This window comes from Salvia hispanica, chromosome 4 (genome assembly GCF_029641045.1).
Source record: "Salvia hispanica isolate PSC_SH4W2 chromosome 4, Shi_PSC_v1, whole genome shotgun sequence".
In the NCBI taxonomy this organism is placed as follows: domain Eukaryota; kingdom Viridiplantae; phylum Streptophyta; class Magnoliopsida; order Lamiales; family Lamiaceae; genus Salvia; species Salvia hispanica.
The window spans coordinates 26018182-26035826 of NC_142695.1; the positions used below are offsets into that span (position 1 = coordinate 26018182).

At 39.1% G+C, this 17645-nt stretch overlaps 2 protein-coding genes and 1 pseudogene across 3 annotated transcripts; all 3 read right to left on the minus strand.

Moving 5' to 3' along the window:
- Positions 1–3803: 3803 nt before the first annotated feature.
- LOC148927556 (protein FAR1-RELATED SEQUENCE 5-like) lies at positions 3804–5376 on the minus strand. Its single transcript, XM_089056645.1, has 3 exons — positions 5330–5376; positions 4823–5192; positions 3804–4709 (listed from the first exon to the last, which is right to left on the minus strand). Exons 1-3 carry the CDS (start codon positions 5374–5376, stop codon positions 3804–3806), a joined length of 1323 nt encoding a protein of 440 aa, XP_088912771.1.
- Positions 5377–5541: 165 nt separating this feature from the next.
- Positions 5542–6241, minus strand: LOC148927557 (uncharacterized). Its single transcript, XM_089056646.1, has 3 exons — positions 6232–6241; positions 5984–6091; positions 5542–5906 (listed from the first exon to the last, which is right to left on the minus strand). Exons 1-3 carry the CDS (start codon positions 6239–6241, stop codon positions 5542–5544), a joined length of 483 nt encoding a protein of 160 aa, XP_088912772.1.
- A 5997-nt stretch (positions 6242–12238) lies between these two features.
- Positions 12239–17433, minus strand: LOC148927558 (ARF guanine-nucleotide exchange factor GNOM-like; annotated as a pseudogene). The gene is made up of 2 exons (XR_016137768.1): positions 16395–17433; positions 12239–15952 (listed from the first exon to the last, which is right to left on the minus strand). The product of XR_016137768.1 is annotated as an ARF guanine-nucleotide exchange factor GNOM-like (transcript).
- Between the last annotated feature and the right edge of the window lie 212 nt (positions 17434–17645).

A 17645-nucleotide genomic window follows, 5' to 3' on the forward strand; every position in this document is an offset into this window, starting at 1 on the left:
TGAATATTTGATGCGGAGTAATATAAGTGTGGTGAATTATTTTCCTAAGGGATGAGTGAGAATTAAATAGGAGCATTATTAAATCATGTGGAATTTTCGGCCATTATTATTATTTGAAGAAGAAATCCTATTTTTTCATGGATTTAATTATTGTTGGTGGGATTTTCGACCCCTATGACTATTGGAGAAGAAATAATATTATTCTTGGATTTAATTATTTGTTTGGGATAATTATCCAAATTAAATCCAAAGTCCAAATACTCTATAATTCCTACATGGAATTTTCGAACTCCACCTTTGATTTTCTATGAGATTTTCGAAAATCTCATGTATTGTGGGAGAATGGATTATTTATTTATTTGATCCCTTATTTATTCTATTCCATGAATAAATATAAATATGCTAGAATATCCTAGCATATCTTGCCAAATCTAAGAAGATCCTACCATATCCTAATTTAATTAGGATTTATACTAAATCCCTTTTGAGAATGAAAAAGTCACGCCACTTTCCTTTTAAATTGGGAAGACTTTAATTATTTATTCTTGCTCCGTGATATTTTATTCTACTCCGTAAAATATCCAAATTAGAACATATGCTATTAAATAAGCATGAAATTCGAATTCCCCATTCTTCTCACCAGAATTAACGCCACTTCTTCCACCAAATCTTCTCCAAATCTTGATTTATTTAATTATTGGAGTATATCTTAACCTCTATAAATAAGAGGAGAGAAAATCAAAACCCTAGCTACAAAAAAATCGCCCCCCACTCTTGAAAACCGTTCCCCACTTCTCCCCACTCTCTCCAAATTTTCTTCAAGTTTTCTTCAAGATTTCTTCATCAATTGAGAAGAATTCAAGTTGAAATTCAAGATTTTTTTGAAGAATCAAGGCTATAACTTGTTTCTACCGATTGTTCTTTTGGAAAGGTACTTTAATTTTTGATCTCCTCTTCTTCTACCGATTAATCGGTGTTCTTGAATCCACATGCATTTAGATTGAATGAAGGGGAAATAAATTGATGAATTTTGGGATGCATGGATGTGTGTGTGTGTGTGGCCGTGTATGCGTGTGCGTGCATGCCTCGGGAGGCGTGCACATGTGTTGTGATCGTGTGCGTGTGTTGTGTGGGTGGAACACTCATGCGTGACACGATTTAATGGTGAATTTGGAGTTGTTATTTGAATAAAAACGATATGATAATCATACTTTGATTTTGATTGATGATTTTGAAAATAATCGATGGGAAAAAGGGAAATATGGGAGACATGCATGATTTGAGATCAATGATTGAAACTGATTTGTGATACGCCTAATTTAAAGGTGATATTTCGCGCTCTCAGCGTGATAAACGAGGAGAAGAGAATACTTTCGAGATAAGCCGACGAGGTGGACTTTCTTTTAAAATAAGGACATTGTCCTAAACTGATATTGATGAGAATGAGATATGTGTTATCATGCCTTGATTTGTTTTGTCGTGCCTATCCCTCGTGGCTATGCCACTATTGATTTAATCGAATTCGGATCCTTGTAGAGCCGCAAACTCTACTTGGGTTAGTGTACACCAATGTTAGACCGAGTGCTGGCGTACGGGTCGGCCGGTCTAGTGACCTGGATTGCGGCCGCATTCCTTGTCATGTAGAATGAGGATATGGTAAACGTCGATGAGAAAAATGGTTGCACGACCGTGATATTTGAGAAAGAATATATTTTGGTGCCTCGGGTCTTTCTAAAGTTAAAACCCCGATGGACACTTGAAAATGGCATGATAACTATAATTGTGATAAAACTGTTTTCGGCATGAGTCCACTGAGTATGTTTATAGTACTCAGCCCTGCATGTGTTTTCCCTATGTGCAGGTTGAGCGGTGACGAGCGGGCGGCGGTGTTGAGTAGGAAATAATAAGATGATCTGTTGGTACTTAAAGTGTCGTTGTGTCTCCATACATAGCCTCACTTCTCTCTTGATCGCTTCCGCTATTTTATGAAAACTTGTGATCTATTGGTTGGGTTAAACTCTGTTATTTCGTGGGAATATTTTGGATATGAAACAGTTGGAAATATTTTGGGAAACTCTGATGAGCATTTATTGCGATAACCTTTTGTTGGATTTCTTTGCTAAGGCATCATTCTTCTCCTATTTAATTGTTCATTAAATGCTTTGGTTAAATCCCTTTCTAAATGGAACTCTAGCCTATGATCTTTGATGCATTTAAGTCTGCCTAGTTAACGCTCGCCGCATTTATTATACCCTAGATGGGCGGGTCGTTACATTTTCTCCTTTCTCCTTCAATCTGTGATGTCGAGAATTTGTGTTATGTGATCAAAAGTCTGGAGATTTTTATATTCATGGAATTGAGGATTACCTTCCGAAGGAAGAGAAGAAAGTAACGGCAGATTGGATGTCAAACTCACGGTATTTGCGATTTCTTTTTCTCAGATTTTTGATGGAAGAATGTGAGAAGGGATGGCTGCGTGCGTTACAATGAGGAGGAAACACTTGATTTTTCAGTTAGAGATTTTCAGGGAAGATGGAGATGTGGAAGAAAACCGTTGGGAGAGCTGGGAGAATTATTTGACCAAATATTTGATTGATAAAAATAAGTTGAAAAAAATATAGGAATAAAATTTCTAGAATAAAAGTAGCCCAATTTCAATAGGATAATGGGCTGCAAGATAGATAAAAGTGATAGCCCAAATATTTGATTTATAATATTTATTAAATTGTTGTATTTTACTCTGGTACTTTGGTGTTTTTTCCCAAATGCTCATAAACGAACTCCTAATTTTTCCACCGACGAATCTCACGTCAATCTCGTAGACTGCTTTCACCACACGATTAACCAACAACAATTCAAATATTCACTATTTCCAATCGCAACCAATCAAAACAAAGACGGTATTTTATTCAAGGTCTAACACTCGCTCGCTCACAAAGCAAAAAATCTTAACGTAAAAGGTAATAATAAAAGCGGGTATTACAGTTTGCTATTTCAGAGTGCTGTGTTAGGGACATACATTATTTATGAACTATGTTAAACATCTTTTGTTAAGCCCTCTCTATTACATTATTGGAGATTTGGGGGTACTATCATTATGGTTTTTACATATATGTGTTGACCATGAAAAGGGAAGTATTGTAAGACTGAGGAAAAGCCTAATGTACACATTACTATGCAGGAAAGTTCTGTTGCAACTAAACACATTGGTTATACTAATGTTAGTGACCAATGATGCAAAGTGTTTTAGATGAATGTAAACTTTGTTCATGAGGAAAGTTGTTTTAATGCATTGAAACACTTTTAGTTGTGTTTATTCCATCCATAATAATAGCTTGTTGGAATTGATATTTGTGAAGTAATAAATTGGTAAAATAATCAGTTGAATCTGGGACCGCGAAGTATAATGTAAAAATCACAACAACCGAAGACAAAGTTTCGGTACGAAGCATAAATAGGCAACAACGATTAAACTATTTGAGAAATTAAAATCAACATATAAGGCTGGAACGAATACCAAATATCCAATATAGTTACATTATTTGACAAAATATGGACATTATTGATTCATCAATTATACTTCTACCGAATTCCACTATGTTATATGATGTACCAGCTAAGTAGTTTATAATAACATGAAGAATGTAGCGGCACCGGAATTAATGTAATACGTCCAACAAAAAATCGTGAGAAAATGTAGCATTTAACTTACAATAATGTAATACGAAAAAAGGTTTATTGCAAAACATAAATACGAAAGTTCAAACAAAACATAATTCTAGATCGACTTCATGAACATACATTCAGCATTTCTCCTTGCCCTTACCATTCGCGTTTTCTGGGCAATTCCGGGAATCGTGATGGCCCATCTCTAGGCAATTCATACATCTCCTCAAAGGTCTATTGTACTCCTTTATAGCCTTCTCCCTCTTTGAAATTATACGCTTGCTATTTGTACTACAAGACCCCTTTGTTTGGATAACGTCAGGAGGGTGAACTTCAACAACTTCTGGTCTGACCATTCCATAAAACTCTTCAACCATCCTTCTTTTATCAACTGCACATATAGGTGGAGAATCAGTGTCTATGCTAGTCTTCAGATCTCTCATACAACCAGCAAAAGCGCGCAATGTATCCATATTTGACTGGTAACTAGCAAGGCAACTGAAAAAAATAGAGGTCAATTCATTTGATAAAATCAATTTCTCATCTTGGGCATCAGTGTTTTGAAACACATCAGTCGTGTATCCATGTACAACCTTTGCAAATGGCGTCTTCATCCACCTGCTTTCAGAGTACTTATCTGGAATGACCTTCAATTCGTTGTTCTTGAATAGGTAAAATATGTGGCAGCACAAAAACCCTTGCCTGCCAAACAACTTGCATTCGCACACATAAGACTGGTCCGTCTTGTCATGCGTCACAACAAATGTGATTCGGTGGCTGTCATCTACTTTATAGCAATCAATCACATCTTCGGATGACATACCAACAATCCGACATCTGTTACAACCCTCCACAATTTCTTCCTGCACTCTGTAGAACATAGAGTCGGTAAACAATGTGGATGCATGCTTTTCGAAAGGCAGGTCAGTGGCCAAAATCGGCACAAGAGTAGAATCTGCATAGTCCAGCTTTGCATTAGAATTACGTTGAGATTCCAAAGCATTATTGAAACTCAAATAGAATTCATCAATATTTAACCGAGGCTTAAGAAAGATTTTGTAAAAACTGTTTTCAGACTCGGAAACAGATGTGGTCCATACTTCCTATGTCGATACATGGTTTTGAACCAACCCACATTTTCTAGACCATATTATACAATAATTGCATCCCACATTTCTTCAAACTCCTCCGGTTCGTGTAATTCGGACCACACACAAGCATGGAAATCTTTATTGAAATGTCCGTCTGTGAAGAGCCTCTTCGGAACTTTGACCGAAAGCTTGTGCATTATATGCCACATGCACCACCAATGTCTAGTGCCAACTAGAATTTCCTCAATAGCTGACCGCATGCCCAAATCTTGGTCTGTGACCATCATTTTGGGTGCGACACCCATGCACTCAATAAAATGTTTAAACAACCAAGCAAATGCACCTGTCTTCTCATTCGAAACTAGACCAGCAGCGAATGTAACAAGGCTCCCATGATTATCCTTACCATTAAATGGACAAAAAATCATACAGTACCTGATATGTCCAACCAGCAAAAATAATGTAAAAAAAACTATACATAATGTACAACCGTAAGGAGAGCATATTGTTTAATTATAATGTAACTAATATTGAATATAATGTAACAATTCGAAATCAACAGAATGAAGTACCTGTTGGTGTTATAAGTCGAGTCGAAAGCAACGATGTCACCAAACATGTGGTAATTCCTTTTCGAGACACCATCGCATCAAAATAAGGCTACAAACTAATTTTCACTATTAACTTCATAGTGATATGTAAATGCATCAGATAGTTCCTTCTTCCTACGCATCTCGTCCAACACCATCTAAACATCATAACCTTGAGCGTAAGCTTTAATGTCTCAAGATGCATTGCGTATATCCCCAACGGTGCACCCCACCATTTGGTAGCCTCCCAATACCTCTTTCAAGAATTTGAAAGTCAACGTGGGGCCGATATTAGCCCTTGAACAATCAAGAATGAATTTCTCATGCACTTCAGTCAACTTTCGATTTATAGTCATAAATGGCTTATGTTGCACCTCCACCATGGTATGGTTATGTGCCTCTACAAACTCATGAATCTTATATCTGGGACGTCCGCCTTCGGAGAAATAACGAAGTGATATCTTCGCTGGGAAGCAACACCGGTTGGATAAACGTCTCCTTTTCAGCGTGAAACGATGTCTGGCGTTCACCATATCCTCCTCCTCTGTCCTCTTCTTACCTTGACGAGTACATGCAATATACTGCCAAATAGTAACACCTTCTACTTTTTTACTCCTTGTTTGCGCGTGTCAAAACCAACTGCTCGAGCATACACATCGTAAAAAGCAATTGCAAAATCAAGTGATTGGAAACACTGACCCACAACAGGTTTTAGTTCTGCTGAACATTCAGGCACAACAGTAACTGTATGGTTTGAAAATATGAATTGATCAGACGATTAATAGAATACGTTAAACACATGTTGGCATACATTACGAAAACAGTTTAACATACATTCAACTCAAATTCACACATATGATCACTAAAATTAAACAGCGACATACCTTCTTCCATCGTCGTTTTACTATGAGTTAGAACTTGTGTGTAGATACAAAAATGGTTGCAACTCCTATTACGCTGAGTTTATGAAGAGTTTATGAAGATAAATGATAAAATGAGATTGCACGACTTTTTTGAAAATTAATGATAATATGAAGATGCGTGATTTTGTGTAGATGGGAGATCAGAATAATGGTAGAAAATTAAAAAAAATCAAAGAAAATAAAGGATGAAATATACGTGTAGATGGAATGGAGAAAATCAAGGGATGTGTATAACCGCTGCAATGAGTATTATACCTAAACTAACCTTTTCTTTATTTGTAAGTAATATTTATTAATTACACATGGCATAAAATTCGGCCATCAGATTGAATTAATCAATGGTTTGGGATTTGTTTTATGTTTTACAAATACTTAGCATAATGACCTGAATACATCCCTATATATATATATATGGGCATGTTAGGGTGCCACCACCCCTTAAAATAACACCATACCACCATTCCTAGCCAATCCTTTGTACACGTGGACGAATAATAAGCTGCCACGTGGTAAAAGAAAAAAGAGCCCCAAAAAAGACGGGCAACAATTTGCTGGTCTTTATACAGCAATTTTTCTTGAACAACAATATCCAACACGTTAGACAGCAATCTATAGATTGTTGTCTACCGTATTGAATATTGATGTGTAGCGTTTATAATATTGTTGTATAAGTGGTGTCACGGTGTCATTTTAAGAGGATTTGTCATTTTAACACAAACCTATATGGGAGCATTAAGGTCCTATTGCCCCATTAGTGTTAATTTTCTTCTTAATATCATCCATTAGATTGATGGAATGGACGGACTAGATTAGGAGGAGAAATTTGATCCCGTGTTGCATTATTAGTTCAAATCTGTGCATTATAAGGGTATAAATGTAAAAAAAAAAGAGGGATTCTACACGTTTCAAAATGTAAGGCGCGATAATTCAGCGAGATATTCATTGAAACCGATTGACCTTCCAACAAATCACTCTCTCTCATTTAATACCTCTCTCATCCCTCAACTCACGATCAAAACCTTTTCTCTCCCATTTCTATCCATTTTTAAGCCCTAACCGCTTCAAAATCGAAGAAAATCCATTAGAAGAGTCGAATTATGCCCGAGTAACACCTTCGGTCGACGCAGCACAATTTTAATCGGTGGTAGATTTTCAATCTACAAAGGTATGGTTCCAAAGTTTTGATTTTTGTTAGATTTTCAATCGACAACAAGGTATGGTTCCAAAGTTTCGATTTTTGTTAAGAGACCAGTTTGAGAGTCGATTTTAGCCATGAAAACACCACAAAGTCGACGATTCAGGGATTTCTACTAAACATAGTCACGATTTTGTCAAAAATTTGGTTGATCTTTTTTTGAAATTAACTTTATGGTTTTTTTTAAGCTACATCAATCGGTTTCATAAAATGCCTGTAATTGAGTTAACGTTATTTTCATTTGTGCATTATTTGCTTGCTTTTGTACATTATTTATCAAGTAGTATGCATTCATTACATAGTATTAATGCGATAAACTATTGATACCTTCGATTATAAACATGTACTGATGTCATATTTTAGACAACAGGGAAGCAGTCTAGATTGGATATTGAAGAAGCGGTTGATGATGTTATTCCTATTGCGATAGCGCAAAGTCCACGAGTTTCAGTCCTACCTCTAGGGTTTAGATATCCTCTACGTTAGGGAGTAGTTTTAAATGATAAACATAATGTACAAATATTTCCGTGTAGTGGATTTTATTTACTCAGTAATGGATGATTTGTGTCCTGTAATGTACTCCCTCTGTCCCATTAAATATGCAACATTTGGAAATCGGCACAGGTTTTTATGTAGTGTTGTTTTGTGAGTTAACGAAGAGAGAGTAAAGTAAGAGAGATGAAAAAGTAGAGATAGAGATATTTCCATTTTAGGAAACGTTTCATTTTTAATAGGACAAACTAAAAAGGAAAACGTTTCATTTCTAATGGGACAGAGGGAGTATATGTTTCAGAGACATTTTTGTTCTGATTGTATGAGTAGTTTTAACTTATACGCATACTATAAAAATATTTCAGTGTAATTGATTTTATTTACTCAGTAATGGACGATTTGTGTCTTGTGGTAATGGACGATCTGTACATTATTCACTGATTCATGCACATTATTAGATACTATTGGTACATTATTTACTGATACGAATGTACATTATACATAAAATAGGCAATTTCTTCAACGGACTTGCTTGACTCACTGTGCTCATCACAACTTAACCTGCACATTTTAAAACATATGTAGGACTGAGTCATGGCAAAATATTTTTCATAAAAAAATACTCCCTCCGTCACATAATAGATGATATACTTAGTAAAGGCACATGATTTTAGGAGAAGTTTTATGTGTTAAGTGGAAAGAGAAAATAGTATATTTATATTATTATGAGAGATAAATTTTTATCAAAAAATGACATGTACATCTTTTGTGGAACAAACTGAAACTGAAAGTATGACATCTATTATGCTACGAAGGAAGTATCATGTCAACCATTTCTGCGTGAGCTCATGGTTTTAATTAAAATGCTTGAGTCACTAAAACATTTTCAGTTTTTGCGTTTTTCGGTTATATATAATATATTAAATTAATAGAATATATATGTATATATAATATTATATTTAAAATATAATTCGGTTTTTGGGTTTTTTAGTTTTTTTTCTTCGCCCGAACCGAAAAACCGAATTTTTTTTTTATTTTTAAAACAAAACTGAACCGAAAAACCGAAAAAGCCGAACCAAATTTCAATTCAGTTTGGTTCAATTCGAATATTTAGTTTTCGTTTTTTTTTCTCACCCCTAAATTAGGGGATTTAATTAATTACGTTGCATTATTAAAACTTAGTTTCTCTTTATATAATTGCTTCATAAGCTTGGAGATTTAAAATGCCTTCGTCATCTCCCTCTTTTACGATTATCTGTAATGTCCTTGCATGCATGAATTACAAATTTTAAACGAAGATTTCGATCAATGTTGTGAGATTGTGACGAAACTATACGATTAGTTATTTCTCTCTAAGCAAATGATTTTTTCATAATTTTTTTTTTTTCCTTAAACTGTTTTATGATTAAGTTTACTGTCCATGTCATGAATTAAATTTTTTGATATTTGCGATTTTTATCTTTTCAATTCCATTTGGTTCAGTATTTTTACAATTCAATGTACTAGTTATAAAATTGCAATTTATAGGTGATATGCACATGCACCTTGTGCAATCACACAATTCTTCTTATCACAGTAGTTTAATATCACTCAAATCGATAACTCGTCTCACTATTGGGGCTCATGTGCTTGTTACATTGACATTTGGAAATATATGTGCTTCTTATCCAAGTTTCAAACAAAGTGTTGCACATTAGCGAAAAATATGTTTGTGAAAATTCAAGACTATCTTTAAAGTTTGGAAGAAAAACCTAAAACTCTCAAAAGTTCATATATTTACTGAAGAATTACCTTCTATTAAAAACAATGTTGTTTTAATGATTGATGTTTTTTTTCACATAAGGGACCCATGACCCATCGGCTTTAATCTCCAGAAAAATTCTTATTAGTGATAATATCAAAAAAGTCTAGAGTTGATAAATAAAAATTAAAAAAAATAAGAAAATACCAATAATTCTGTACAGTGAAATACTCCAACACTTTAGTCAGTTATTTTTTCACCCAAAAAGAAATACTACTTCCATCCAATAAAAATAGACTAATTTTTTCATTTTGGATCGTCCACCAAGTTTAGACCAATTCTAACTGTAGAAAGTTTTTAACGAATACTAACTCTAACTCTACACATTATTCTAAACATGGACCCTACAATCCACTAACACTACTTTTGCCACTTTATCCCTCCCTCTTCTCTCATACTTTATCAATTGCGCATTAAAATCCGCGTCATTTACAATTTTGTCTAATTTTTAGTTAGTTGTTTTCAAAGAGTAATACACGAGCAAATGGACATGTAAGGTTATCTCCTACGGCGCCCTTCCCGTTCGCCCGTCGGGGACGGGCGACCCGACGGGCGCCATAGTGGGCGGGAAGGGCGCCCACGCCCGTCCCGGGTGCCCCTGCGATGAGCTCGCCCCTCCCGTCGACGGGCGAGTGGGACGGGCGCCACTGTGGCGAAGGTCACCCGTCCCAACTCGGACGTCCGACATATTTTTTTTTTTTTTTTTAAACTCTATAAATAGGGCTCCTCCAACGTCATTTCATTCACACCACTTGTGTTGACAAGTTTCTCTCTCTAAACCTCTTTTTTCAATTATCTGTAATGGCGAGTAGTCGTGCGGGTGGTAGTGGCGGAGGCGCTAGTGATAGTGATGGCTTTGGCGATGATGAATTGGATCTCGCTGTGCAAGCGGCGATTGATCGACGGATCCGGCAGAGGCAGCAGCAGGCGGCGGCGGCCGTGCCTCGGCCAATCCATCGCCGACGGCATGTACCCCGGGACCACATTGCTGCACATCAGCGGTTGTATGAGGACTACTTTGCTCCAGAGCGGCGTTTTGGGGATGCCTTATTCCGCCGACGTTTTCGGATGCATCGTCCTCTGTTTATGCATATCGTTGGTGCATTAGAGAGGAGGTACGAGTTTTTCAGGATCAGGGAGGATGCGGCTGGCAAACCCGGACACACGCCAATACAGAAGTGTACGGCCGCAATCAGGCAACTGGCGTACGGAGGGCCGGCCGACATGTTCGACGAGTACCTCCACATTGGGGAATCTTCCGCCGTCCAGTGTCTGTTGGAGTTTTGCGCGGGCGTTAGAGCGATATTCGGGGATCAGTATCTTCGACGTCCGGGCCCCGAAGACTGCCAGCAGCTGATTAATATGCACGGGTCGGTGCACGGGTTCCCTGGGATGTTGGGCAGCATCGATTGTATGCATTGGGAGTGGAGGAACTGCCCCGTCACCTGGAAGGGGATACACACTTCCGGCTTCAAAGCCAAGCATCCCACGATGATCCTTGAAGCTGTAGCTGACTACCGGCTGTGGATATGGCATGCTTATTTTGGAGTAGCCGGGTCGAACAACGACCTCAACGTCCTCCAGTCGTCGCCCCTGTTCAACGATAGGTGCAATGGCGTTGGTCCCGTCATCAGTTTCATCGCCAACGGCAACCAGCACAACATGGGATACTATTTGGCGGATGGGATATACCCAAGCTGGCCCGTCTTTGTGAAGTCGATCAAGCATCCGGTCGGGCCAAAGAAGAGCTACTTTGCGACCCGGCAAGAGGCAGCGCGCAAGGATGTTGAGCGCGCATTTGGTGCGCTCCAGAATCGATGGGCGATGGTGAGGGGTCCGGCACGGCAGTGGTATATCCCCAACATCGGCGACATCATGTACGCGTGTATCATTCTGCACAACATGATTGTCGAAAGTGAAGGGGACGAATTGACTCAGTGGAACAGCGAAGATGACACGGGTGCCGGACCCAGCCACGGCGTGGCCACCGCGAATGTGAACATGGGTGTACCTCATGGAGAGGTTGAGCGGTTGCGCGCATTTACCGACATGCGGCAAAGAAATGCCCATATTCGACTTCAGGAGGATATCATCGAAGAGGTTTGGACGCGGAGGGGTGGACATTGATGTGGTTGTTTTTTTTTCTATCTACTATGTAATTTTTTTTTTCGAATGATGTATGTTTTTTTTTTATTGAAATATTCGTATTTTCCGTTCGTATTTGTGTCGAATTTTAATTCCGTGAATTTTAATTATGAATTAATTTAATTGTGGGAAGGGCGAGTGGGAGGGGCGCGTGGGAAGGGCTAGTGCAGTGGGAAGGGCTAGTGATGTGGCAGTGGAATGGGAGGGGCTAGTGCTGACGTGGCATGGGAAGGGCGAGTGGGAGAGGCGAATGGGAGGGGCGCCGCCGGAGACAACCTAAAGATGTTTGATTTGACGACCGTCTAGATTCCAGAAAGTGTGACAGTATTTTCAAATAAAACTTAGAAACTTCCTACTAAGAGAAGACCAAAATCAAGCCCAATTGTGCCTTTATCGGAAACATTTAACCTACCGGCCTAAGTCTAAATGATACAAATGTGGTAGATTTCACTCCGAAAAATCAACATCTGAATAAACACAATATGCTAGCTACCAATACCATCCACCTGTCTAGGCAGAATCCATCTCGCCTTCATTAGATTGCAATGGCTCTGAATCTTGATTCGGGAACACCTCCGACTGCAGAGATGGAAATACCTTGTTCACGTGCAACCATGTCTGCTCCCACACGTTGTCTCCCCCTTCGTCTTCATGACGAGCAATGTGTTCTTGAGAAGTTCCGGGACCAGCTCCTGAACCTTCTCTCCCCTTTTATAACCTTGAGTTTCATGTACTTCTCCATCCGGCCAATCACATTGCGCCACAGCTTGCAGAAGCTCGACAGTTGTGAGAGCTCCTGGAGCAAATGTAACAACACTTTCGTGAGCAGTTTCAAGGCAAGAACGAGCGTTCCTTCTATGTTCCGGTATTCTTTTTGGGTTTGAGGATTCCCTTGAGCAATTTCAGCCAAGTCATCAAGCATTGTGAATATCACCATTTCGAAGCACTGTGGCCAGAAGCCAATAGGAAGGCAAATCTCGTCTACTCCGGTCAGGCACGTTTGCAATGATAGGAGAGCGTGGTTTCTAACTTCTTCTCTGGTCCAAACAAACCTTCCTCAATCCTTGGACAAGCCTCAGCCACATCTCACAAATGTCTCGACACAATTTTGATGCTTCTGATTCGGAAATAGCTTCCCTAGCATCTTGGGCCCAATGTACCAAACAAGAAACGGATCCTGCCATGAGATCCACAGCTTGGACCGATCTATCGGTCTGTCCAATGCGAGATTCTGCAAATTGCCTAGCTGCATCCACACAAAGTATGAAATTAGCTGGGGCTAGGTGGGCTCCATCAGCCATTATGAATCAGAGGGCTTCGAATCCCGATTCAGAAGCATCAGGGTGTCTGGCTGTGATAGAAAGTAAAGAAGCAATGGTTCGCCAGCCCATTGGAGATCGGATGTGAGTAGCATTTGCTTTAACCAAGCGGCTGACCTCCTGCGTTATCTGCTCACAGTATAGGTCGGCAACTCGAGCATCAAGCTTCAGAACCAGTTGTAGTGATCGAAGAAGTTCATCGGCGAGATTCTCCTTGTATGGAAGCAGTCGCTGGCAAATGCGAAGAAGTCCAAAAACTGCCTTCTCAACGAAGGCACAAGCCACTACAGTTGAATGAACTATACCTGCTATGTAATCATAAACACCTGGCCAGAGAAGCCCAATTCGGTCACGGTTGTTCAAAGTAATTGCAATAAGCAGTTCCAGGCAGAAGACCGCAGTATCCTCATCCTCGGGCGAGGAATTCCCCTTCTGCGGTCGTCCAGCAGCCCATATAAGTGCCCGTGCAAGCTGCAATAAGGAATCAGCTTGCAAGAACTTGCTCTCAGTAAAGATGCTGTCAATATGGCACTTCTGGATCGCCTGAAGTGTGCGTTGATGAGCAGCCAGTTGTTGTTTAGTAGGCTGAGACCTTGGCTCTTCAGTATCAAGAGACACAAGCTGGCTGAATCGACCCATAAGGCCTGAGGACCTCCTAGGTGTACCAATTGTTTGCATATGAGCAGAAGACAGTGAGTTTGTAAGAGGCTTCCCATGTCCTGGATCAGATGGCATCTCCGAATCATCCGCTGCATCACTGGCCACACGAGCAGGCAGAAGGCCAAGCTTGTGCAATCTTAAGATGCAGTCCAGAATATTTCTCCAACCAGTACGCACAAAATCTCCATACCTATTTGCAATAGTGAAAACTGTAACCGTGGCCATTCTAGCTTTTGCATCATCACCAAAGGCCAGAACAGGTTCCTCTACAGATGAGGGGTTCAGGAGTGTTGTGAACTTACATAGAGACACAACAAGGTCATCCAAAACATCTTCAAGATGATGACAGGCAGATATCTTTGCGACAGCCTAGAATCCATCTATACATGTGTAGTAAACATCCTCATATTCTGCATGATCAAATACCACAGAGATGGCAGCAATTGTTGGACCAGACATGATTGCAAACATATCATGGTCAAGGTAGGCTCTGGAATCTGCAACTATGAATGGAGGGGTTTTTTTGGACTTGTGCATCAAACCAATCCATCTGCTAGGAGTCATTTCAGCAAAACCTGCTCCTTGTTCAGGTGTGGTGCGGATCTCATTCTTGCAGATGGAGTAATAGAGCTCAGAGAGGAACTCGCGAGGTAGGTCACTGCCTCCATTGATGTGCCTGTTATTCTTTATAAAATCTTCTTCTGACATCTTTTTCTTCACCTGTACGTTATGCTGATCAGTATTAAGCATGATGATCGAATAAGACAGCAAGAGGGTAGCATCCTTATTAGCTAAAATTAGAGGTGATTGCTCATAGTATCTCCCAGAAAATGCCTCGAGCACCCTTTGTATCTTCTGAGATTCCCCAGGCAGCCGAAAAGTCTCCAGAAAGAGCCTTAATGCAGTATCAAGGTTCATGTCTTGAAAATCAAATGTTCCTGCAAATTCATGGAGAACTTGGACACAAGAGTCATCGTGATTCCCAAGAAAATCTCCAACGAGATTTTTATCTAGTCCAGCTGTATAGCGGAAAAAGCAAGCTACACTCTGTGGATCAAGTTTGTCGGGCAACAGATGTGTTCCTTGGAAAAATTCTAGCCCTTTCTTTGGATCCCGATTGAAGTGATCAGCTCCGATCATCAATCTTCTTTTTATGTACCACCTTTGGCGAACAAAAGGGACCCAATAATCAGGATCACTATAATTGTCGCATTTCACCATCCAGAATGGTGTATACTCCTCAAGATTTACAGGATTAGAATCAGAACCAGCTGATCCATTCCCAATCCTCTCAGCCATTCCCTGGATCACTGCAATCAGACCATATAGGGCAAGAATATGCATGCTAGAAAGAGGGCAATTCACTGGAAACGCACTCTTCGACAACAAATTAGCAAGTTCTTCAAACATGGTTCCGCACATTATATCACAATCTAAATTTGCATACATTTCTACCATGAAGGATTTTTGCCTACAGAAATCAACTAGTGCCTCCATATCGACTTTGTGCAAGTCTCAAAATTACACATGCAAAGAACGCTTCAAGCCGAAGTTTCAGTTCAGTGAGCAAATGCTGATATAAATTAAGAACAATGCTACAGACCATAGAAAGGATCAAGGGACTTATTGACAGCCCAAATGCATAAGGTTACGAAATAACTCATCCTGTATCAAACTCAACAATCTGGGATGCAGTCGTATAGCAGGGCCACCTAATTCAATTGTTGAGTTAATCAAACCTAATGCGAATAGAGGCACATCTTCGTCAAATGATATCGAATTTTCTCTCAGACCTATTCTTGTATGCTCAGCGACATTAAGCAATGAACAAAGAAAATGAAAAATTTCAACCATGCAGGGTACACCATATGGTTCTGTCATTAAATGCAAATCATATGGAACTACATCCTTCCCATTGTCACCCCTGGCACTATTCTCATCCATCATACTGTTCACAAGGCCAGATGCAGAAATCAAAACTCCAGAGGAGAGTCGACCATCATACTCAGAATTTCCACTGCCATTTTCTGCTTTGCTGATGAAACTGTAATCAGGATCATGTGCAGCAGCCTGTTACAAAATAACATGGAAGGTTCCAAATGTAATGAGAAAACAGAACAAATAAAGCATCAGTGATCAATCCCCACGAAGACCTACACATATCAATACTGCTAATTGAGCGACAAGCATCACAAGTAGATACAGCACAGATGCACTCTGAAGTTAGCAAATCAGAGAGAACATTATCAGCCTATCCAAAGAAAATTTATCCAGTGGGACAGTGTCCTTATAACTCCAACTGCATCAGTCTTATCTTTCTTTTTGTCCAAGTGACACCCAAATGAATATAATAGACCAGAAAACAACATTTGAGGTTCTCAACCTTCTGAGATATCAAAATCTCTGACTACAGGATATAAACCTAACTAATAAAGATCAATCACAAGCTATCAACCGTTCTGGTTCCTCTCCAGTGTTAACAATCAAATGAAAGATTGAAGAAAATTACTACCTCATTTTTTATAGAACTGCCTCCCTTAACTATTGACCGTTCTGTATTGTCAACATCTGGAGCTTGCGAAAAAATGCATCTAACAAGTTCATGCATTGTACGACGAGCTATCCTCTGTAAGAGTTCGCCTTTTGCACTAGCTTGATGTACTGCCTGGAAACAGGTGTTCACAATGGTACACACATGTTGATTGCTCAAAATCACTGATGCTTTACTTTTCATGCAAGCCAATAGAACCTGAAGTATCTTGGTTAATACAACCTCTTCAGATGTAGGGTCAGTTACCTCGAATCTACAGCTCGTAACTGCATCAACTACCAGATGCATGGCATCATCAACATTGACTGTATTTTTATCCAGTACATCAAGAGTCAAAATCTTGTACACGGATGACAATGGTAACACCAGTAATTGGAGCCCCTGTTTCATCTTACTGAATAACATCAAGAAATGGCTGGAGATACAAGGAAGGATTGACTATCGCCAGTCATGTTGCCATGAAAACACTTGTCTTCTCAAGTTTTTAAGAGATTGAACGATAGAGTGCTCCAAATGATCTTCACCTGATACATAACGACCTCCCAATCTCACATTCCTTCTCATGAGTGCCAGTACTGCTCCAATCTCTGAATTATCGTAGCCTTAGTGGCAGAGGTAGCCTCACAGTCCTCTGATTCCTCTTCAATTGCATTAATACTAGATTGTAACCTTAAACGTCCCATTGCTAAGAGAAAGTTGCACCTTTCAACAAGTAATCTGATTAAGTAAAAGAAAACGTGATTGGAACTGAATTAAGATATTCAGCAGACCAAGAATACCATCTCTTCAGAAATACAAGAAAAGCAATATAAGGCTATAAACAAAGGTTTAAAAATATATGTTCCTTTCCCGAATATAGCATATGGCTTTCAAACTGGGATACAACTATTTTATGCAAAAGTAATACAGCATCAGAAGTAAATGTTCTACACACACTTAAGCCCATACATAATGCTTCATTATCACAGCTTCAATTATTGCTTAAGCAACATACCAAACTATGTTATTTTTCAACACCCTATACCGCAACAAATCCTAGAAAGAATTGCAGGAAATCGTAATACAGGAAGTACAGCAACAATCAACACTTGTGCATTTGAACTCCAAGAAATGAATAAATCCACATTTCCCCTAATATTTTGGTGCATGCTGATTGACTAGTATTGGCCATTTTAGATAATTTGATAAATTATTCCAAACAATGCAACAAAT

Excerpts from the sequence above, each read along its gene's own strand:
- LOC148927557 (XM_089056646.1), bottom strand. Across the intron at positions 5,907-5,983 it reads TGTGTATGCTCGAGCAGTTG|GTAAGAAGAGGACAGAGGAG; the intron begins GTTTTGACACGC and ends GTACTCGTCAAG.
- LOC148927556 (XM_089056645.1), bottom strand. The coding sequence starts at position 5,376 with ATGTTTGGTGACATCGTTGCTTTCGACTCGACTTATAACACCAACAG. Across the intron at positions 5,193-5,329 it reads TCGACTTATAACACCAACAG|GTACTGTATGATTTTTTGTC; the intron begins GTACTTCATTCT and ends TGGACATATCAG. Across the intron at positions 4,710-4,822 it reads AAATGTGGGATGCAATTATT|CCTCGGTTAAATATTGATGA; the intron begins GTATAATATGGT and ends ATCTTTCTTAAG.